This window comes from Mustela putorius, unplaced genomic scaffold (assembly GCF_011764305.1).
Source record: "Mustela putorius furo isolate JIRA1106 unplaced genomic scaffold, ASM1176430v1.1 tig00001584_pilon_pilon_pilon, whole genome shotgun sequence".
Classification (NCBI taxonomy): domain Eukaryota; kingdom Metazoa; phylum Chordata; class Mammalia; order Carnivora; family Mustelidae; genus Mustela; species Mustela putorius.
This window is the reverse complement of record NW_025421806.1, coordinates 817,429-841,257: the sequence shown is the minus strand read 5'-3', so window position 1 is coordinate 841,257 and position 23,829 is coordinate 817,429. Positions and strand designations below refer to the sequence as shown.

Below are 23,829 nucleotides of genomic sequence, written 5' to 3'. Positions count from 1 at the left end.
AAGGTGGGGCACAGTGGGACTCTCTTTTTCTTTATTTCTTTCCTTTTTTTTTTTTTTTTTTTTTGGTGCAAAATGGTGGTTTATTAAAGCACAGGGACTGGACCCACGGGAAGAAAGAGCCACTGCCCCAGGTCTTGAGGAGTGGCTGTTATAGACTCCTGAGGTGCGGGAAGTAAGGAAAAGGGAGGTTTCAAAAGAACTTTCATATGCTAAAGAGGACCCATCTACAAGATACCAGGGGTCTTGCCTCTGTCAAGTTGTTTTCTCCTCTAGCAAGGTATTAACATTTAGCTCAGAGATCCCTGGAAGAATGCCACACAGGTGCCACACAGGTCCCACCCAGGAGTGAGGAGTAGGGGGTGAGGGGGAGGCTGCAGGATGTCAGCTTGCGCTTTGTCTTCAGCTAGCCTTCGGCTTCCTCATCATCTACCCCTGAAAAATTATATGACCCTTAATTTTTTAAGGCTGTTTAAGGTGGAAGGTCTCATCTTCTGCAATATCTTCCTACCAAACAGGGGCCATACCACGACTCTTACCACTGCCTCGCTCCCTGGAGCAAACAGACTTGACGTTGTATGATGGCTGCCGTGGATCCAAGAAGGAGACATGAGCTTGGGAGCCCACTGCATAGACTGACCATTCACTACCATAGGCCAGGCACACATTCTCACGGCAATATGGCAGTTTGGTGGAGAGGAGCTGAAACAGAGAAAGAAGTGAGGGACCCACGGCAGTACCAGAGAGCATCCTACAGGGGAGTGTTCTTAGTTAGATGCCCAATACCGTGGGCTTCCTTCAAACACAAGCCACATAAAGTCAGAGACAAAAAGACAAAAATAATGCCCTGTTTCACCACTAAGTAAGAGAAAGAGAGGGTAACTAATATGCAGTAAGATCTCAGTAATAGGAAGGACTGATTAGGGAAAAAGATTAATTTGGAATTAAATAATTAGAAGCAGAAAGGCTTAGACCTACAGGTTATTTCCAGCCATGGTCACGCTGTTCTCTGCCATGACCCTCTCTGCTACACCCTCCTCACTGTTCTTCAGATAAAGGGGCTGATTTCTGGCTACTCTCAGCCTAGCTTCCCAATTGTATGGGAGTTACACACCACAAACAGCACACTCATGGGACTGGGTCAACCTCAGCTAACAACACTCAGCCTTAATCCTGGATCCTTGTCATTCACCCCATCCTTAGTGGGTGCCTACTGCATAGAAGGCACCAACCAAGGTCAGTGGAGCTCAAAGGCTGCTTGACATGAAGGAGTCAGTTATTCCTAGAATTCTGCTTCCTCTTGAGAAAGAGTCTATCACAGAAGTAATAAGCAGCAGAAGTCTGGACAAGAGGGACCCACAGGTAGGTTTCACTTTGTGCAGAAGTTGCTTGTAAAGATTATAAATATTCTTATTACCTATTATTTCAGAGATAGTTTATCTAGTTTAATTGATTTTCAGTAGCTGGTAATTCTAACTTCTAGGTTTTCCTGCCCTTTCAACGTTCTAAATTGCCAATAATCCATAAGCTAATACTTAAATGCCTTGTGGACTAGAGGACGGCTTGCAGACAGCAAGTCCTTGCAATGTGAAAGATTCTCCCCCTCTGATCTTTTTAAAAGACTTTTAAGAGAGGCATGTTAGATTCAGAGTTCCATGCACTGTGCATTAACATGCCCAGACCCTTGGAAAACTGGTGACTTAGGCAAGAATGAAAAGGCTCAGGAAGAATAAAAGTATTTTAACCAAAAGGTGAATTTTCAGGTAAAACCACTAAGTCATGTTCATCATACCTTAGACAGTGTATTTTCAGCCTTCCAGAGATGAAAATAACCATCCAGAGATACTGCTCCCAATTCCTACAAGAGCAATGAAAAACAGGTTATATTTCAATCTGTAGCAACTAATACATGGTGGTAAGCAGGGGAGGACCCTGAAGGTTGGGGTCCTCCCACTCGTCATTCATTCTTATCCCATGATTCCAGCAGGGGGGCCAGGGATGGTCAGCCCATCACCTCACTCCATGAATTGCAGCTGGATAGCATATTAAATTAAGGTTGCTATTTGGGAGAACTCAAGAAGGAAGCCAGGCCAGGTTCTAGCAGTAATGTAAACACCCATGATTCCAAAAGCTCTTACTATGCAATCATTCCCATGACATCCTGTTAGATAGTTCCAGCAGAATAAAAGCATGAAGGAGAGTTTCATAAATGGCAGTATGAGAGCTTCTATCAGTGGAGAATCTCAATCTATCTCTAGGCTACAGTTATAGCCAGAAGTTAGAGGAGATTAAGGAACTACCCTTTAAAATGTGGCCTGAGATTTTGGGAGCTTTTCCTCTCTTTTGGCTCTGAGTCCCCATCCCAACATTCTACTTAATATCCCCAATTTCAGATCTGACTAAATGATTAGGTAAGACCTGCTGGTAGGTTGAGAAGAGGCAGTGAAGCATGAAGAGAAACTGAATACCAAAGAGAAAAAAAGCCATCGTCTTCAGAGGTATGTATGAAAATCACACCCAAAATAGAGCACCTGCAAAGGCATGTGCAAATGAGAGACAGTCAAATCAAAGTGTCCTTAGTGTCCCTAGGGTAACTCTGTATGGCTGACCCACAACGATGGACCCTCCAGAGAAATACTGCAGAGCTCAGTGTAAGGGATGGGTTTCATAATCTCAGTTATAATTTCTCACCAGCAACCCTCAGCCTTCAATCCTCTATGGGCTCAGAACTAAGCTATATTAGCAAGTATTGACTTGGAAGGAGAAGCCAAGTGCCAAGATATAAGCCCAGAAGCTGAAGCAATAGGAAAAGCCTTCCTCCATGGCGAGCTCATACCTTGTTCTTGTTGTTGAAGGCCAGAGCCCGGACCTTGCAGTTGTCAGGGTTTGTGTCCTCCTTGGGAATGTCCTTTAAGGCCTTGTGAGTAATGTGAGCATACACAGGGACCCGTGACACATTGTGCCTTGCATCACTTTTGGTCAACACGTCATCTGTCACCTCCCAGAGTCCCATAGAGCCATCACGTGAGCCTACAGGGCAAGGAAACCACAGATGTCAGACATAACCCAACTCTCTATGGGACAGTCCCACAGAAACCAAGATCTTTGTACATCATCCTCATATGTGCTAAAGCTTGGTCAGGTGGCCCACTGCAAAACAGAGAACAGTATACCTTAAGAGCTACAAGAACCACCAATGGGTGGCTCAGTGGGTTAAGCCGCTGCCTTCGGCTCAGGTCATGATCTCAGGGTCCTGGGATCGAGTCCTGCATTGGGCTATATGCTCAGCAGGGAGCCTGCTTCCCTCTCTCTGCCTGCCTCTCCATCTACTTGTGATCTCTGTCTGTCAAATAAACAAATAAAATCTTAAAAAAAAAAAAAGAGCTACAAGAGGAATGATTCAACTAAGATGTAGGAGCTAAAATATAACCTTTAACCTTTGGTGAGATTTTTAATTTTACTATTTATTTATTTATTTTTTTAAAATATTTTATTTATTTATTTGGCAGCGAGAGATCACAAATAGGCAGAGAGGCGGGCAGAGAGAGAGGAAGGGAAGCAAGCTACCTGCTGAGCAGAAAGCCCGATGTGGGGCTTGATCCCAGGACCCTGAGATCATGACCTGAACCGAAGGCAGCGGCTTAACCCACTGAGCCACCCAGGCGCCCCTGTGATTTGAGTCTTATGTTATGTCTTATTTATTTTTAAAAGACTTTATTTACTTGACAGAGAGAGATAGAGAGAGAGGGGGAACATAAGCAGGGGGAGTGGGAGAGGGAGAAGCAGGCTTCCTGCTGAGCAGGGAGCCTGATATGGGCTCAATCCCAAGACCCTGGAGTCATGACCTGAGCCACCCAGGCATCCTTTGCTGAGATTTTTTTTTTTTTAAAGATTTTATTTATTTATTTGACAGACAGAGATCACAAGTAGGCAGAGAGAGAGGAGATAGCAGGCTCCCTGCGGAGAAGAAAGCCCGATGTGGGGCTCAATCCCAGGACCCTGGGATCATGACCCAAGCCAAAGGCAGAGGCTTTAACCCACTGAGCCACCCAGGCGCCCTCCTTTGCTGGGATTTTTTAAGAGATTTTTTTTTTTTTTTTTTAAAGATTTTATTTATTTATTTATTTGACAGATGGAGATCACAAGTAGGCAGAGAAGCAGGCAGAGAGGGGGAAGCAGGCTCCCCGCCGAGCAGAGAGCCCGACTCGGGGCTTGATCCCAAGACCCTGGAATCATGACCTGAGCCGAAGGCAGAGGCTTTAAGCCACTGAGCCACCCAGGTGCCCCGTTTTTGTTTTTTTTTTTTAAGATTATATATATGTATTTATTTGATAGAGAGATCATAAGTAGGCAGGCAGAGAAAGAGGGGAAAGCAGGCTTCCCGCTGAGCAGAGAGCCCAACACAGGGACCAATCCCAGGACCCTGAGATCATGACCTGAGCTGAAGGCAGAGGCTTAACCCACTGAGCCACCCAGGCGCCCCAATTTTTTAAGTCTTATGCTCTACCGACTGAGCTAGCTGGGCACTAGATTTTTTAAAAGAGAGTACTACAGAGTTTGAGAAAACTCAGTAATTTTCCAAGCCAAACATTTGGCTTGGTCACCTGGGCATGCATGCACAACCAATGTCTGGCAGTAGGGTTTGGGACCCTCCACCTGAAATCAGTGATGCTTAATCTTTTCTGACTATATGCCTCTGAGAGACCTAGGAATATTAAAGACCCTCTTCCCTAGAAAAATACACCAAACACCACACTGCACATTCAACTTCAGGGAGGTTCATGAACCTCTTGAAGGCTTTCATTGGGTCCAGAGGGACCATAAGCCCCAACTTAGGAATGACTATATGGGGCAGCTGGCCAGTTCAGTTGGTATAGCATGCCACTCTTGACCTCGGGGTTGTAAGTTCGAGCCGCATGTTGGGTGCAGAGATTACTTAAAAAATAAATAACGACTGTTCTATAAAAAATAAATATTTAAAAATATAGTTTTCCCTAGTATACAAAAATGAAGCACCTAATTCCTTTCTAGGGGGACCTGAGTGACTCAGTTAGTTGACCATCCTACTCCTTATCTCAGCTCAGGTCTTGATCTCAAGGTCCTGAGTTCAAGCCCCACACTGGGCTCCAAGCTAGAGCTCAGTGTGGGGCTTGAAAATTTATTATATAAATATATTTATATATTAAATATAATAAGTAGATAAATAAAAATAAAATTCCTTTCCAGTAAAGTTATTTACCAACTCTCCTTTAGACTAGAAGGTGCCCTTCCCACACTGCAAATCTACTGAATAAGCCATAAGGCTTATGGGCAGGGATTTAATGCAGAGGTTTTATCACATGTGAAATCTAGAAAAGGCCAGAGAGGACATATCTGGAGAACTATGCATGGTTTATTATGCAAATTAAAAAATAAAACTACGCAAGTTTTATAATGAAAAATTCAAGCATACTGAAATATTGAAAGAATTTTACAATGAACTGTTCGATTATATCTATATTCTACAATCAACATTTTATTGTACTTGGCACATTTATCTACATATTCATCCTTCTGTATGATCCCATTTTAACCAACTAAAAAATAGGTACAGAAAAATGACTGGCAAGGTATTTTAAAAATATTGACAGTGATTATCCCTGGCTAGAGATATTGAGGATAATTCTTATTGTCTTTTTTGTTTATCTGTATTAAAAAAATTTTCTTATGGGGGCCCCTGGGTGGCTCAGTCAGTTAAGTGTCTGCCTTCCTCTCAGGTCATGATCTCAGGGTCTTGGGATCAAGTCCTGCGTCAGGCTCCCTGCTCAGCAGAGAGCCTGCTTCTCCCTCTGCTTGTGCTCTTTCTCTCAAAAAAAAAAAAAAAATCTTAATAGAAAATTATGATAAACACTTATTACTTTTATAATAAGAAAAAATATTTAAAATATTTTTAAAATTATTTTTTAAATATTTTACCCACATATTTGCTAGAGAGAGAGAGAGAGAAAGAGCGTGTGAGTGCATATGCAAGGGGAGCAGCAGGCAGAATGAGCAGAATTCCCCACTGAGCAAGGAGCCCAGTGCAGGACTCAATATAAAACTCTGGGATCATGACCTGAACTGAAGGCAGATGCCCAAACAACAGAGCCACCTAGGAGACCCGGACAAAATTTAAAGAACTAGTATGGCAGCATCATGAAGATTGACTGGAGAAGACAGAACAGAAGCAGAGAAAAAATATGGATATCAGGGGTATTTCAAAATATAGATAATAAGCATGCTAGCAGAGAAGATAGTAAAGAAACTGTAGCTAAGAGGTTTTCTGTTAGGTTTTTCTTAGTGACATACAATTTTTATAAGAATCTAGAACTGGGGTACTATATTTTTACATATGGGTCCCGAGCAAAACTCGTTAGCACTCTGAGCCTACTTTCTAGGGTGCTGTGGGTATCCAGAAAGCATTTGTGTTTCTCTAGATTACCTTCTCTACACTCACTTCCATGTATTTTTTTCTGATGTCTTCCACTGGGAAAGAAGTTCCCCCCAATCCTATAGCTTCTATCAACAAGAAACACACCATATAGTTGTACAGTAAATAACTACTCCTAATACTTCACATCAACTATTCCAAAAACACTTTCACAACATTGTTACAATGAAGCCCACAAAAACTTTGTGGATAACATGCTGTCACACATACTTTTGGGAACAAGGCAGAGTATGAATAATAAATGAAGAATGCTGGTAACTCCTCTTGCCAGATCAGGAATATACAGGGGAAATGACTTATCCAAGGAGACACAGTAAGTTAGAGAAAGAGCCAATACTGGTAATAAGATCTCCTAGTCAATGGTCTGTTTACTGGGCTATTTCTAATCACACTGCTATCCCTTTTAACTTCTAGTCTCCCTCCCTCCCTGCCACATCAAAACTCCATACAAGGGGTGCCTGGGAGGCTCAGTGGGTTAAAGCCTCTGCCTTCGGATCAGGTCATGATCCCAGGGTCCTGGGATTGAGCCCCACATCGGGTTCTCTGCTCAGCAGGGAGCCTGCTTCCTCCTCTCTCTCTGCCTGCCTCTCTGCCTACTTGTGATCTCTGTCTGTCAAATAAATAAATAAAATCTTAAAAAAAAAAAAAAACTCCATACAAAAGGGGCACCTGGGTGGCTCAGCGGGTTAAGCCTTTGCCTTCAGCTCAGCTCATGGTCTCAGGGTCCTGGGATCGAGCCCTGCATCTGGCTCTCTGCTTGGCGGGGAGTCTGCTGCCTCCTCTCTGCCTGCCTCTCTGCCTACTTGTGATCTCTCTCTCTGTGTCAAATAAATAAATAAAATTAAAAAACAAAACAAAACAAAAACTCCATACAAAAGGTCAATTTTACCAGACACTGCCATAGTATCACTGATCCATGCAATGGAAAAGATCCAGTCCTTGTGTCCATCCTTGGAGAGGGGAGAAAAAAAAGAAATTGGTAAAAAAGGATTACAAGTCACACTCTTTAAAAGCTTACAGTCTGACTGAAAATATCTTTGTAAAAATTACAATTCTGATCTCTGATGAGCTTAACACATAGGGCAGGATCCCTCTGTTTTTAACTTCTTTTTTTTTTTTAAATTATTATTATTATTATTATTTTTTTTTCACAATTTTTAACTTCTGTCTTGAGGAGCTCAAAGCTGAAATGAAACTGGCATTACTACAGGCAATGAACATGTCTGGTAGACACACAGGTCTTGCCCTCTAACCTTTGGATATCTCATTTTGGGCTCCTACACACGATCACCCACCTCTAATTCCTCTAACTTCATCCTACCACTCTTCTCTGTCCTTCCTGTTACAACAGCTATACCTGACCTCTTTGCTGTTCCTCCTATGTGTAACTCTTCTCCTCCAGACATCAACATGACTTGCACTCACTCTCACTTCCTCTGTGTCTTCCTACTCAAATGTCATTCTTAGCAATGAGGACTTCCTTGACCATCCATCCTCTAAACAGCATTCTCCACCACTATCCCTTTAATCTGCCTTTACTCTTCTCCAGGGCACTTACCACATTCTGATATACTGCTGGAAAAATATTTATTGGTCTATGTATTGGTTTATAGGTCTCCCTCTAAGAGGCAGACCTATAAGAAAATTTAGGTCTCTCCCTTCCCATAAGAAAATTTTATCTGTTTTATTCGCCACATTGTCCCCAGTTTCTGAAACAAAGCCCAGACATAAAAAGCTCAATAAATAGTTACTGAATGATTTAATAAACTTTGGTGACTATGGGCAATGGGACATACACGGACACTGCATTAAAACACCAATCCACTGCTGCTGGCCCTAAAGTATGCTGCTCATCCCCTTATCAAACACACGCTGTCAATATACTTCCCTATGGGGTGTTCAGTCCCCATTTTGGTATTTCTACCCTCACAACTTACCCCCATACCCTTATAGTCAGCGGAAATTTAGAGGAAACTATTCCTTCCCAGGGGGCATGTGGAAGGAAGGCCCATGTTACTTACCAGGCTCTCCTTAAGAACAAAGCTACCTCTACAGTTACTGGGGAACAAAGCTACCTCTACAGTTACTGGGGAAACTTACATCACCCACACACACAGGATCTAGTGTAGGTAGCCGGTAGATGGCAAGACTGTTGGGGTTGTCTCCTCCAGTGGCTAACAGAGTTCTGGAGGGATTCAGCTCGATGGCATGGATGCCACAGCCCTGCTGGGTCACACCTCCAGGCTCCCGGTCCTTTAGAATGGGGATCTTGGTGATCTGGCTTGTCTGCACATCCACTACAAACAGCTACAAGAAAAGGGACACACATTAGTTGACAGTTTCTCTTTCATGTGGCTAACCTGGGGTCCAAATACCCATTCACTCAATTATCCCTTGAACTTTAATTAATGTCTACTACCTATTCACTCAATTATCCCTTTTAGACCCTGGGAATTGCTAAAGGCATAGTCAGGGATATTAGTCAAATGAAATATGAAAATAAGAAAATACAATAGAGACAAGGATAACATGTTACATGAACACAGATTAGCAAGCAATAAATTCTGCCTGGGATTCAAAGACAGCTTCAAAGAGAACGTGTATTAGACTGTGGACCTAAAGAACCCGACTAAAGGTTTTCTGCCAGTTTGGACTTTTTTTTTTTTTTTTAAGATTTTATTTATTTGATAGGCAGAGATCACAAGTAGGCAGAGTGGCAGGCTGAGAGAGGAGGGGGGAAGCAGGCTCCCTGCTGAGCAGAGAGCCCGATGTGGGGCTCGATCCCAGGACCCCAGGATCATGACCTGAGGCTTTAACCCGCTGAGCCACCCAGGCACCCCTTGGACGAATTTTATATATCTAATTCTCATCTACCCATGTATAAAAACTTAAAAATGAAATTCCCAGAGCCCATCACAATGACTATTAAATGTACTGTAAACATTAGGTTTGTTGGAGTGACTAGAGATATGACAAGCTCTTCTCCACCTCTTTTCCAATCTAACACCTTTCTACTCTGCCAGATTTAACTCAAAGAAACGTTTTATGGAAAAGATCGGTCTCTAAGAAAGAACATTCCTGTCTTTTTTTTTTTTTAAGATTTTATTTATTTATTTATTTATTTGACAGAGAGAGAGAGAGAGAGATATCACAAGTGGGCAGAGAGGCAGGCAGAGAGAGAGAGAGAAAGAGATAGAGAGGAAAGCAGGCTCTCTGCTCAGCAGAGAACCTGATGCGGGACTCGATCCCAGGACCCTGGGATCATGACCTGAGCCGAAGGCAGTGGCTTAACCCACTGAGTCACCCAGGCGCCCCCATTCCTGTCTTTATTAAACTCTTTATGGGATTAAATTATTGACTCTCTCATTCATTCAGCACCAACTAAAATACCAAGTACTGTTCTAGGTGCTAGCAATGTGACCATATACCTTAGTACAGAGGAAGGTAGCTTCAAAGCCTCTCAGCAATTCTTGTGATGAAGCAAAATCATGTCAAATCTCTGTATAAAGTAACCCGCTTGCACCGGAAGGAGATCTATGAAAGGAGAACTATTCTTTCAGTTGGCTCCTGCCTCTCATCCTCTTTCTCATCACCTGTCTGGACAACTGCAACTGGTCTTTGCGCCTTCAAGCAAGGCCACCATCAAAACTGTTCTCTATATTGTATCGGTCATCTTTATAAAAACAGCAATCAGTTAAAAATATCCATAGGTGGGATGCCTGGGTGGCTCAGTGAGTTAAGCACCTGGCTTTGGCTCAGGTCATGATCCCAGAGTCCTGGGATAGAGTCCCACATCCGGCTCTCTGCTCATCCAGGAGCCTGCTTCTCTCTCTGCTCCTCCCCCAAACTCAAGCATGCTCTCTCTCATGTGCAAAAATAAATAAAAATACTTAAAAGTTTATATATGTGTGTGTGTGTGTGTGTGTATACACAGATAAAATATAAATATCCATGGGCTCATGGGTGGCTCAGTTGAGCAGTTAGCTCTTGATTTCTGCTTGGGTCATGGGCTCAAGGTTGTGGGATTGGGCTCTGCATTAGATTCTGGCTCAGTGGGGAGTCTCCTTGGGGATTCTCTCTTCCACTCCCCTTGCCCTCATGCACTTGCATGCAAACGTTCTCTGTCTAAACTAAATCTTTCTTTTATTATTTATTTATTTGACAGAGATCACAAGCATGTAGAGAAGCAGGTGGGGATGGGGGGGCGGTTAGCAGGCTCCCCGCTGAGCAGAGAGCCTGACGCAGGGCTTGATTCCAGGACCTTGAGACCACAACTCGAGCCAAAGGCAGAGGCGTTAACCCACTGAACCACCCAGGTGCCCCTGAATCTTTCTTTTAATCTGAGAAAGAGAGAGAGAGAATGAGCACAGGGAAGGGGAGAGGGAAAGAATCTTTCAAGCAAACGCCCCCACTTAGCAAGGAGCCTGACAAGGGGCTCAATCCCACAGCCCATGAGATCACCACTTGAGCTGAAACTGAGAGTCAGATGCCTAACTGAATTAGTCACCCAGGTGCCCCAATAAATAAATATAAAAAAAAAAATTGGTTTCTCTTTACCTAAATCTAAATTCCTTATCAGGGCATCAAGATTCTTCAATCTGGCTCCAACCTTTCTCTCTAGCTTTATATCCTGCCATGGATCTATGCTCTAGAAATAACAGCTTATTAACTATTATTCACACAAAAATCTGCAACAAAATGTAATTTTTTTATTTTGTTTCATGCTCATGCTCTTCACAATGCCAGAAATGCCCCCCCTTTTCTGTACCTGGACAGCGTGTACTTATCTTTCATGATTCAGTTCAGACATGTCCTCTCTGAATATTCCCTAAATATTCAGGCTGGTTAAATTTTTCTTTTGTAGGTTTTCCAGACAGCTAACTACCCACAACACTTAGATTGTATCACGCTGCTTTAAAATCTTGTCATTTCCCCCCTGCAAGCTAATAATGCCTTCCCAATTCAAAGAGCAGGGGACTATCTTAATTGGTTCTACGATCCTGCCTCAACAATGCAAAGCTATGTGCTAAGTGCTTGTAGAAGACATCTTTCAGGCAGGCTGCCCAAAAATGTTAGACACCCCACATCTAGGTGATCTGATGTAAGACCAGACCTCCAGATCGGAGAACTACCCAGAGAGGAGAACTATCCCTCCTCACTCAGGGAGGACCAGTCCAGAGGCTATACCAGATGGATCGAATTCTCTCAGGAAGGTGAAACAGCCTCAGTGGCACTACACCAAACTGTATGGATGGCTAATTTCTACCAAAGCCAGCTAATTTCTACCCAGAGAGAAGGAAATAGAAGAGAAATAGCATGAACACCTTTAGTTTCTAATGGTTTTCCAAGTTCTGTTTCATTTTGAGATCTAGAGATTCTTTGCGCTTTTGGGGTTTGCGAACTACCCCTTCCAATAAACATGAGTGGGTTTCTTACTCTTTTAGAGCTCTATACAACATAGCCCCTCAAATGTTTAATGAAGGAAAATTAACTGCTCACTTAAGACTTTGTGGTTTTTGTTTTTTTTAAGATTTTACTTATTTATTTGACAGGCAAAGATCACAAGAAGGCAGAGAGGCAGGCAGAGAGAGAGGAGGAAGCACGGCTGGATCCAGGACACTGGGATCATGACCTGAGCCGAAGGCAGCAGCTTAACCCACTGAGCCACCCAGGCGCTCCCACACAACCTCACTCTTGCAGAGGAATAACAAAGCACCATGTGAAGGACAGAATCCTTTTGCTTTTTCAAAGCAAGGGAAAGGGTTGTGAATGAGCTGCCACAAAATATCTCCCCAAGCTCACTGACAAGGCGCCAAGGCTTCATGAAGCTTCTGTTAACAAATCCCAGAATGGGGCTGTTCTACATTAACCTACTGGGATCCCTGCCAGGAATCAGAAGCATGGCAAGGTAAGTTTGAGTCTCAATGGCTCCCTGCACCTTACATTCTAGAACAGAGAGGGGAAAAAAGAAAGCAAAGTCCTTACAATCAGGAAGCTTATAAGACTAGAGAGTACATCTCCGAATGCATGTAAAGTGCATATAGATGCATGCAAAATGCACACAGAGAGATCAAGACAGCTTAATAAGATAGAGGAGCTCACAAAGTTTCTAAAACTGCAAAGTGTTTTAGCTGCAGCCTAATAAAGGAAAGGAAAGCAAATCCACTTAGATCAGACAACAAAATAAATTATACTAAGTCAGACAGGAAAAGCCAAGTGGACAGCCTGAATCTGCTGAAAGTTGGGCAAAGAGAAGACAACTGAAAATGAAGCAGAAGAATCCATTCCTTATCCCAAACCAAGAAGATGGGTAGGAGCAAAGAAAAGAGTCAAGACAAAGAACAAAAGAATATATTCAGACAGTACGCATCAAAAATTGAACAGTGTAGGGCGCCTGGGTGGCTCAGTGGGTTGAGCCGCTGCCTTTGGCTCAGGTCATGATCTCAGGGTCCTGGGATCGAGTCCCGCATTGGGCTCTCTGCTCAGCAGGGAGCCTGCTTCCTTCTCTCTCTCTCTCTCTGCCTGCCTCTCAGTGTACTTGTAATTTCTCTCTGTCAAATAAATAAATAAAATCTTTAAAAAAAAATAATAATTGAACAGTGTAAACACTACAGTTTCAATTTTAGAAACTTCTGCTAAGGAAACGAGTAAACAGTTTTAATTAAATACATTAATTTGGGGGCACCAGGCTTGCTCAGTAAGATGGAGCACACGATTCTGGATCTTGGTATTGCTGAGTTTGAGCCCCATAATGGGCACATTGGGTGTTTTAAAAAACTATAAAATGAAGGGGCATCTGGGTGACTCAGTTGGTTAAGCCTCTGCCTTCGGCTCAGGTCGAGCTCAGGGTCCTGCAAGTTGCACACTGGACTCCCTGCTCAGTGGGTAGCCTGCTTCTCCCTGTCCCTCTGCCTGCCACTCCCCCTGCTTGTGTGTGCACTCTCTCTATCTCACTCTATCAAATAAATAAATTAATTAATTAAAAAAAATAAAGTGAGCATTTATTTTTTTACTTACTTAGAGAGAGAGGATGGGGGAAGGAAGAGAGGGAGACAGAGAATCTTAAGCAGGCTCCCTGCCTAGTGCAGAGCCTGACGCAGCATTTGATCTCACAACCCTGAGATCATGACCTGGCTGAAATCAAGAGCTGGATGCTTCACCAACCAAGCCATCCAGATGCACCTAAAATTTTAAATAGTGAGACACCACAGGGGTTGGGTACAGCCACACAATAGACTATTACAGAGCTTTTAAGAATGGGGTGCCCAGGGGTGCCTGGGTGGCTCAGTGGGTTGAGCCTCTACCTTTGGCTCAGGTCATGATCTTGGGGTCCTGGGATCAATCCCCACATCTGGCTCACTGCTCAGCGGGGAGCCTGCTTCCCCCTTCTCCCTGCCTGCCTGTGATCTCTCTGTCAAATAAACGAATAAAATCTTTAAAAAAAAAAAAAAAAAGAATGGGGTGCTCAAGAGTGCCTGGTTGCCTTAGTCAGAAGAACATACAACTCCTGATCTCCAGATGTAAGTTTGACCCCCACACTGGGTGAGATTACTTAATAAAAGCTTAAAAGAAAAAAAAAAAAAAGAATGGGGAGCCTGACTGAATCAACAAAACACGCGACTCTTGATCTTAGGGCATGAGTTCAAGCCCCTTGTTGGGGGTAGTTTACTTTAAAAAAAAAAAATGGAGTAGAGGGTTTTTATTAACATGGAAAACTGTTCAGAGTGCCTGGGTGCCTTAGTTGTTAAGCATCTGCCTTCAGCTCAGGTCATGATCCCAGGGTCATGGGATAGAGTCTCACATGGGGTTACCTGCTCCACGGGGAGCCTGCCTCTCCCTCTCACACTTCCCCTGCTTGTGTTCCCTCTCTTGCTGTCTCTGTCAAATAAATAAATAAAATCTTAAAAAACAAAACAAAGCATGGAGAGCCGTCCATGGTATGGTATTAAATAACCAAGTTTTTTTTTTTTTTTAAAGATTTTATTTTTAAGTAATCTCCACAACCAACATGAGGCTTGAGTTTACAACTGCAAGATCAATAGTAGCATCCTCCACTGACTGAGCCAGCTAGGTGCCCCCAATAAGTTGATTTCTAATTCCTGATTTTGGAGGGCTCTATGAAAAATGACGTCACCTAGCTGCCTCAGTTGGTAGAACATGCAACTATTGATTTATGAGTTGTTGAGTTCAAGCTCCACGTTGGGCATAAAGCCTACTAAAAAAATAAAAAATAAATTTTAAAAAATCGTAAAAATAAGTCCCAAAGTCACCTTTAAGCAAGACACCTAAGATTCTGCCTAGTACCCAACCAAAGTCAGCCAGTAAAGAGTCTCTGACAGTATATCACAGAGATTCAGCTACTTAAAGCACCTTGACAAACACTTGGTTAAAACTCTCAAACTGTAAAATCAGAACCCAACAGAATTGATGCCTGCCTGGCTTAGCCGGTTAAGCGGCTGCCTTCAGCTCATGTCATTATCCTAAGGTCCTGGGATCAGGTCTTGTGTTGGGGTCCATGCCCAGCTTTAAAAAAAACCAAATGAATAAAAATAAAAAAGAAAAGTAGAAGGTAAATAAAGAACTGGCTTACTATCTGTCTTTACACAAGTCCTCACTTCTTCCTATGGAAGACAGAAATTGATTTTCTACAGCACTCAAAAATGCTAATATTTATGTACAGATTATACAGAGGAAAACAATTTCTGTACAAGATATTCTCACCTTTTTCTTCCCCTACAGCATTTTTAGGTACAGAGCCATCTAATCAGAATTAGCAAGGGAGCCTTACATCTAAGCCACAAATTACTGGAGAACAGAGTTTGCAGTCCCATATTAATTATTTATCTGGGTATATTAAGAAATTGTAAGCTTTCAGTAATAACAGTATTAAAACAATGATAATACTATATAATCCTTTTTCTTTCACTTTTACTTCCTGAGCATTATAGCATAAAGAGGACAATATGGTTGTGTACTTGCCCAATAAGAAGCAAGATCTCTAGATGTTATTTTGGGCTCCAAAAAATTCCTGTGTGACTCAGAAAGGAAACTCCTTTTGTTATATATCCTACCACCAATTTTATTTCCTCTCCACAAGAGATGTATAATATATAACTGTGTTCAATCTTTGTCAGCAGACAAGCAATGAATGGTAACTGAGCAAGGCCATTTCCATCACTGTTTTAGGCTAAGAAAAAACAACATTCAGGGCACCTGGGTGGCTCAGTGTGTTATGCCTCTGCCTTCTGCTTAGGTCATGATCTCAGGGTCCTGGGATCGAGCCCTGCATCAGGCTCTCTGCTCGGCAGGGAGCTTGCTTCCCCCTCTCTCTGCCTGCCTCTCTGCTTACTCGTGACCTCTCTGTGTCAAATACATAAATAAAATCTTTAACAACAACATTCATGTAGCTGAAGTAACATTAAATAAAAAAAAAAAAGAAAGAAAGGAAAGTATAGGGTGCCTGGGTGGCACAGTCAGTTAAGTGTCTGCCTTTGGCTCAGATCATGATCCCAGGGTCCTGGGATCGAGTTCCACAATGGACTCACTGCTCAGCAGGGTTAGTCGGCTTCTCCCTCTGTCCCTCACTCCACTCGTGCTCTCTCTAATAAATAAATAAAACCTTTTTTTCCCCCAAAGATTTTATTTATTAGACAGAGAGAGAGAGAGAGAGAGAGATCAATCGCAAGTAGGTAGAGAGGCAGGCATAGGGAAAGGAGGGAAGCAGGCTCCTGTTGAGCAGAGAGCCGGATGCCAGGCTGGATCCCAGGACCCTGAGATCATGACCTGGGCTGAAGGCAGAGGCTTCAGCCACTGAGCCACCCAGGCCCCCTAATAAATAAAATAAATAAATTAATTAAAAAGTTTATTAACATTATTTTATCAACAATAATGGAAATTATAAAATGCAAGACAGAGCACTCCGAATCCTCTCTCTCTTTTAAAAAAAGAATTAAAAAAAAAAAAAACCATTTTATTTATTTATTTGACAGAGAGCAAGAGCACAAGCAGGAGGAGTATAGCAGGCAGAGGGAGAGGGAGAAGCAGGCTCTCCGCTGAACAGGGAACCCAATGCAGGGCTCGACCCCAGGACCCTGGGATCATAACCTGAGCTAACAGCAGACACTTAACCAACTGAGCTACCCAAATGTCCCTTTTTAAAGTTTTTATTAAGTAAACTCTTTGTCTAACATGGGTCTTGAACTCATGATCCCCAGAATCAAGAGGTACACACTCCACTGACTGAGCCAGCCAGGTGTCCCCTCTCTCTTTTCAAATCTGTTTTTTTTCATTTGTCCAGTTCCTGTTTAGTCCTTAACCACATGCATGCATAATTGTGTATAGCTATAATAAGCAGAAATAAGAATTCTGGTATCTTGGTGCGCCTGGATGGCTCAGTCAGAGAGGCGTGCAACTATTGATCTCGAGGCTGTGAGTTCCAGCCCCAGGATGGGTGTAGAGATTACTAAAATAAGTAAATTTAAAAACAAGTAATAATTTTGTGTCTTGTTACATTTAAGGCATCAAATGCTTTGTGTGTTTAGCCTCCTGGGTGGCTCAGCTGGTTAAATGGTTGCCTTCAGACCCAGTCATGATCCCAGAGTCCTGGAATCAAGCCCCCTGGCTCAGTGGGGAGTATGCTTCTCCTTCTCCCTCTACCTTTCCTCATTACCCACCATTCGTGGTTTCTCTCTCTTTCAAATAAATAAATAAAATACTTATTTATTTGACAGAGATAGGGAGAGCACAAGCCAAGGGGAGCAGCAGGCAAAGGGAGAGGGAGCAGACCCCGATGCGGGGCTTGCTCCCAGGACCCCGGGATCAGGACCCGAGCTGAAGGCAGACTTAACAGACAAAGCCACCCAGGCACCCCTATATTTTTTAAAAAGATTTTATTTATTGGGGCGCCTGGGTGGCTCAGTCGGTTAAATGTCTGCCTTCAGCTCAGCTCATGATCCCAAGGTCCTGGGATGGAGCCCCACATCAGGCTTCCTGCTCACCAGGGAGCCTGCTTCTCCCTCTCCCACTCTCCCTGCTTGTGTACTTGGTCTCGTTGTGTTTCTCTCTGTCAAATAAATAAATAAAATCTTAAACAACAAAAAAAAAAGATTTTATTTATTCATTTGAGAAAGAGAGAAAGCATTTGGGGCGGGGGGGGGCAGAAAGAGAGAAGTAAACTCTCTGCTCAGCAGGGATGCAGGGCTGTACCCCAGAACAAGGAGATCATGACCTGAGCTTGAAGGCTGACACTTAACCATCTGAGCCACCCAGGTGCCCCCCAAAAAAATATCTTGGAAAAAAAAAAAAGAAAATAAAAGCAAAGCTGTGCACTCTAAGTATTCACAATTATGTTAATTTCTGCATAATACCATGCAGATGTGATTTACCATAAAGTACTCAAGTATTCTTTTATTAATTTTTTTAAAAAAGATTTTATTTATTTGAGAGGGAGTATGCATGGGCAGGAGCAGGGGGAGGAGCAGAAGGAGAGGAAGAGGGAGAAGCCAACTCTGCTGAGCAGAGAGCCCACACAGGGCTTGATCCCAGGATCATGACCTGAGCCAAGTGGAATGCAGACATTTAACTGACTGAGCCACCGAGGCACCCCTCCTTTTGTTACAAAATAGCTTCCAATGATTGTCTCTGTCAAACAAGTAAATAAATAAATAAATAAAATCTTTTTTAAAAAAATGAAGCTTTGCATTCATTATCACCACTACTATTTTTGTGTAAGAATGATATTGCTAACATCAAGAATTTCCCAAGATGTGCACAGCTACCTTCTCAGTTCTGGATATTACTACTCCCATGTTACTGATGGAAAAACAAAGGCACAGATAGGGAAATCATTTGCCAAATGTCACAAAGTTCAAAGAGCAGCATTCCTGGTTCTCTGCTTTGGCTCTGGAAGTTAAGCAAGTAACAAGACAAATTATAAAGAAAACAGGACCTCACTTAAACATGTTAGGTTAAGAAACAGGAAGACAGAAAGAGGTAGGTATTAAGAGTACATTAGATTATTACTTAACATTATGCAAACTTTCAAAACACGGTCAATAAATTCAAGTAGAACACTATGATTAACTTTTATAATTCAACATTTGCTGGGCAAAACACTATAATGGTGTATGTGGAGAGTATAATGAAGTCCTCCAATGGGAGACTCTTCTTCTTTTCTTCCTTTTTTTTTTTTTTTTAAAGATTTTATTTATTTATTTGACAGACAGAGATCACAAGTAGGCAGAGAGGCAGGCAGAGAGAGAGGAGGAAGCAGGCTCCCTGCTGAGCAGAGAGCCTGATGCGGGGCTCAATCCCAGGACCCTGGGATCATGACCTGAACCGAAGGCAGCGGCTTTAACCCATTGAGCCATCCATGCGCCCTGAAAGACTCTTTCTACTTCAAGTGACAATAATAACAGTTCTCTTAAACCATGAGTGGTGGCCTGAGAGACGAGGAAAAGGAAGTTTTGTAGAGGCTTGCTACCACTACTCAGTTTTGAAAGGCTTCTGTATGATAAGCTAAAATCTTCAACAGAAAAGGAAATGCCAGCTGGGCCCCAACCACCACCATTATTATTTCCTTCCTTAAAACTCATGTTTAAATCTTTGCCTGTATCGTTTATAAACATTTCTAATGCTTAAGACACTTTTTATCTAGAGCAACCTTTTCTCTTTCAATTAATCCAAGATGTGTTCCTAAGGTGAATTTACCCAACCACCATGACACAACTTGTCTATCCACCCAAGCTAAGGTGAAAACAGAGAAAGCAGTTATGTTTATAACCCATCTTTTTTCATGCTTCATTTGGAATAATTTTTCACCTCCAGGCGCTGCCTCTTGCCATTCCTCTGACATCATATTTGTGTCCTTCTGTTCCAATCATATCTGCAATATCCAATCCTGAATTGATATATTTTATCTATGCCTACAACTGTGCTTATTATATAGGTGATAAATTTTTCCTTTCATTCACTTATAGCTATTTTCTAACTCATTCTGTGTAAAAACACTCTCCTCCTCATGTAATACTTAATTCTTCTCTTTTGAATCATTTTCAGGAGGCTACTTTGCCAAGAACAAACATTTACATCCTGAAATATATCACCAAATACACATTCTCTTCCCTTTCTTAAAGGATATCTTTAATTCTACTTTAGATTCTACTCCCTGAAAGAGAATGTTTAGGGGGGGGAAAAGGTTTGCTTTATTCCTATCCTGAACGAAGTACTACTTTAGATTTTATCCATTTATTTGAAAGAGAGAGAGAATGAGTGAGAGTGAGCATGAGGGAGGGAGAAGCAGTCCCCCTGCTGAGCAGGGAGAGCAACCAGGGACTGGATCTCAGGACTCCAGAATCATGACCAGAGTTGAAGGCAGTTGCTCAACCAACTGAGCCACCCAGGTACCCTACTTTATTATTTTTTTAAACGATTTATTTGTTTTAGAGAGAGAGTGCAAGCACATGAGCAGAAAGGGCCAAGGCACGGAGAGAGAATCTCAAGCAAACTCCATGCTAATCGTGGAGCCCAACCCAGGGCTCAATCTCATGACTCTGAGATCATGATCGGAGTCAACACCAAGAGTCGGACACTTAACCAACTGCATCAAAGTGCTCTCCAAGTGCTACTTAAAATATTTTTATATATGCCCTTAGTTTAGCAGATAAGATCTAGGTTTCCACTTTTATGTATCCTGAATGATGCCCTGAGCATCATTCTTTCCTAAGTCTTTGCCCTAAGATCCCCTAAGATCTCTGACTTAAAAAGCAACATTAAAAAGTTGAGGCCAAAAAAACTCTAAAAGCAGTGGAACAGCTGTATGGCAAAAGGCCTAAAGAAACAGACTCCTCTGAAGATTTATCAGGAAGATGAGGATGTGGGGAAAGGGACAAAAAGAGAGGAAGAGGTTATCAACAGATAGGAGGGAACGGAAAGCAGAGTGAGGCGATCTCCTCCCAAAAGAAACTGATAGGAAAATGAGCAGTGAGAAGTTCTACAACATCTAGAGCCAAAATGTATCCAAGCCCCTAGATAAGGTTCACTTACCCACCCAGACACTTACCGTGTTGCATTTTGTGCCACACACCACTTGCCTATGATTTAGCCACTGAGATGCAAACACTTTATTAAGGGTCCCAAGGTGAAACTCTCTCTCCTTCAGGAGACTGGGAAGTTGCTGTGCTGCATAGCCATGCAACACTCGAGTATAGCTGGTTTCATTCTGAAGCCTGACTTCTCGATTCTTCAGGTAGTACACTAAGGATCTCTTCACTGGGGGGAGTCTTTTCCTTTTGTGCAATGAGTGATCCCAGCCAAACTGTGGAAAGCAACGTTAGAAATTAGGGATTTGGCTACCTTCCTTCAGAATAAGGGATCCTTCTGTATCAGAGAACTCACCAAGAACTCATCTTGCAGGATTTACATACAACAGAAATACAATTACAACAGATCAGAAATCTGAACATAGCAAGTCCAGTTTAACTCTTCCAACACTGAGAAGATGCTGCTCATAGACAAACCTATCTACGAGAAACAAGGGCTGAAAGACAACGGAAAGGAAGCAGAAAAGAGGTCAAAAGGTTTACTAGCTCTGTTAGGGCTGAAGGTTGCAGAGCCCCTTAACTTATCCTTGACAGAGAACAGAATGAAGTACCAAATAATTACTACACCGACCTGGGCTACATCTCTACTCAGGACCCTTCTTACTCTCAGTCTGTACTCCCTATGGAGCATGGAGAGTGCAGCTGGGGCCAGCATGGGGTACCAGGCCTTCCAAGGATGCTCTATCAGGGCGACCCCGTCCCCAGGCCGTTGAAGAATTCGAAAAACCAAACACCAACGAGGTAGGAAGCATGTGAAATAAGAGTCCGAATACGCGTTCAACGAGAGCGTTACAGGGATGATATATGAGAACTGATGTTTTTTATACAGGTCCAAGACCAAAAAGCCCACCTCAGGGCTTGAGGTATCCAAAGGGAAACTCCTTCCCATATAAGGGACGCAATTATCTCCACTTCCCAGGGCCCCGGAAGGGGGACTTCACTCTCCCTCCCAGTATCTTCTGGGAGGTTTTGTTCCTGATCCTCCTCAACGTCGGTTTTCTTCCTCCAAAGCCAAGATTCTAGTTTCCCTTTAAGCCCCATTACCGGCTGCAGGCCTTCCGCGGAGTATGCCTCGTTCCCAAGTTTCCCTTTAGCTCCTCATTCCTCCGGCCTTTCTGATCTCCTATGAACTCTCGAGGGCCCGGCCCTGTCCCAAAAGGCTGGGGCTCTGCTCTTGCCCACCTCCGACTACAGACCTCGGTCCCCGGTTCCAGTTCCCCGACCTTAGAACCCTATTTCTCTCTGGGTGCTTCGGTGATATAAGCCGGGTCCAGGCCTCTTAGACCTCACCTGCGGGCACTGAGCGTCGCTCCCAGCTCCTGGCGAGGCGGGCGCTTTCCGCTTCCTGCTAACTGCTTTCCGGGCCATAGTGGGCAGCGCCGCAGCGGCCCCGCAGCCACATGGGGCGGGGGTAGCGAGGGTTAGCAAGACGGCGGGTCATATACTGGGCCCCGGGGCCGCGCACTTTTGTGCGTCTGGCCCGGAAAACGGCCCGGACCCGGGAAGGCAGGCAGAGGGAAAGGAGGGAGGGAGGACTGGGGCCGGGAAAGGGAAAGGGAAGGGGTAGGGTAGGAAGGAACGAGAAGCTTTCAGACGAACGAGTCTGAAAGGACGGCGAGCGGCTAGAACCAAAACACCCCCTCCCCCTCGCCCGCGCTCCGTCACCCTTGCGCAGCCGCACTTCGCAGCCTGTCGCCACGGAGACGCTGCCGGGCCTTCAGGGGTGGGGTTTAGGGCCTGCGAGTGGAGAGTCCGCAGCAGTTGTTTTGCCGCGGCCCGCGCATTTCCAACGGTCGTCAGATGGCCGCTGTAGGTGGAAGACCTGGGGTCAGAGGAATCTGCGTTCTGGAGGTCGACCTCGGACGCCCGCCTGCCCATCCGCAAGCACCCGGAAGTGAGGACGACTGTCCTCGCTCCGGGAAGGAATGCCTCCTAGCACACGCCTTTACCCGGCAGCTGCCACTGGTTATCTCTTATTGAGCGCCGCACTTTCCCGGAACCTATCACAAACGGAGCAATGACACCAAGGGCTGGACTCTGTGCGGGGAGGCAGGACCTCCTTACCCCAAGGTGGAGTCCGGCCCGGAATCAACAACCGCGTGGCCAGACTTTTCCTCTGAAGAGTACCTACCTGCCCTGCCTGGCATGACCAGCCCAGACTGCGTCCCAGGCCTCTGGCCTCTTCCCACCCCTCCAGAGCTCTCAAGCTCCATTCTCCACTCAGTCTCCTGCCTCCCTGCTGGCCACCTGCCCCGCCTAACCCTTTCTCCTACTCTGACCGCAACAGCCCCTCAAATCTTCTTTCTCTCAGCTACAACCTCGCCTCCCTTTAGATTCTCATGACCTGCTGGCCAAACTGTCTTTTGTGCTTTCTGCAATAGACCTCACGCCTTAATTCATCTGTTTCTTACGCCTCCCATGCGGTCCTAAATTGACGACAGGAGCAGGGGACTGCCGCTGCCTGCCTCTCACTCAGGACGCTGGTTACATCTCAATGAGGGCAGATTGGGTGATATACTGAACCACAAAGAGTGGACGATGCTTGTCAGTCAGATAAGGGGGCTTCTTCAGGATCACCCTTGCCTCCATTCTCAGAAGATCTTGTAGGAATTTGCTGGCTTCCACTTTCCTCAGGCAAAGAAACCCTTTGAGGAAACAGGATGTTCTTGCTTAGGGTTGACCGGCCTCGGGCTTTAGTGCCCAGTTACCTGCTGCTTGCTTCAGGCCTCATACCTCCAGGGAGTTCTGTTGACCCATCTGAAGTTCTGCCTACAAGATTTGGATTTGTTTTCCAAGTCGAAACAAAGACCAGATTGAGACAGGGTCCTCTGCCATCCCAAGTGGGCACTGCCACTAATCTCTAATGCCACCTTGGGAAAGGCAACCCCATCTCTCTTGGTCAGGCCTATCCCTTCAGAGACATGCACAGAGTGAATGGGTCAGAAGTGGTTCACCTTCCTTTTTGAGCCTATTGTTCCAGTTCTGTCTTGCCTCACAATGCCCTCGGTGACCCAGGAGCCCATTGGGCAAGAGCCTGGAATCCCTTTGAGAATCTCTAGGCTCATGATGAGTGGCACTTGGATCCTGGTATCTGCCCCTGTCAGAGGCTGCAGGCTTATCCTCAAGGTTAGTGCACTTCATCTTGGCATCCTTAGGTTTGGTTGAAAAGGACTTATTATAAATAACAAAAGATGTGCATTTTCACCATTATCACTTAGAAAATTACAAGAGTTTTAGGAACTCTTGTGCTAGGAACCAAAACAA

The 23,829-nt window shown here is 44.0% G+C and overlaps 1 protein-coding gene across 2 annotated transcripts in view; it reads right to left on the bottom strand.

Moving 5' to 3' along the window:
* DCAF12 (DDB1 and CUL4 associated factor 12) overlaps positions 1–23,481 on the bottom strand; it is a 29,520-nt gene extending 6,039 nt beyond the window's left edge. Inside the window, exons 1-7 of one of the 2 annotated variants that reach the window (XM_004747405.3) lie at positions 23,299–23,481; positions 20,526–20,780; positions 8,567–8,773; positions 7,356–7,416; positions 2,834–3,027; positions 1,790–1,855; positions 537–699 (exon numbers count right to left, since the gene is read on the bottom strand). In XM_004747405.3, the coding sequence (XP_004747462.1) occupies positions 537–699; positions 1,790–1,855; positions 2,834–3,027; positions 7,356–7,416; positions 8,567–8,773; positions 20,526–20,780; positions 23,299–23,322 (970 nt within the window). In that variant the 5' untranslated portion in view covers positions 23,323–23,481. Of the gene's footprint in view, positions 1–536; positions 700–1,789; positions 1,856–2,833; positions 3,028–7,355; positions 7,417–8,566; positions 8,774–20,525; positions 20,781–21,855; positions 22,219–23,298 lie in introns of those variants that run through there. The other variant, XM_004747404.3, reaches the window with a different exon arrangement.
* Positions 23,482–23,829: the final 348 nt, after the last annotated feature.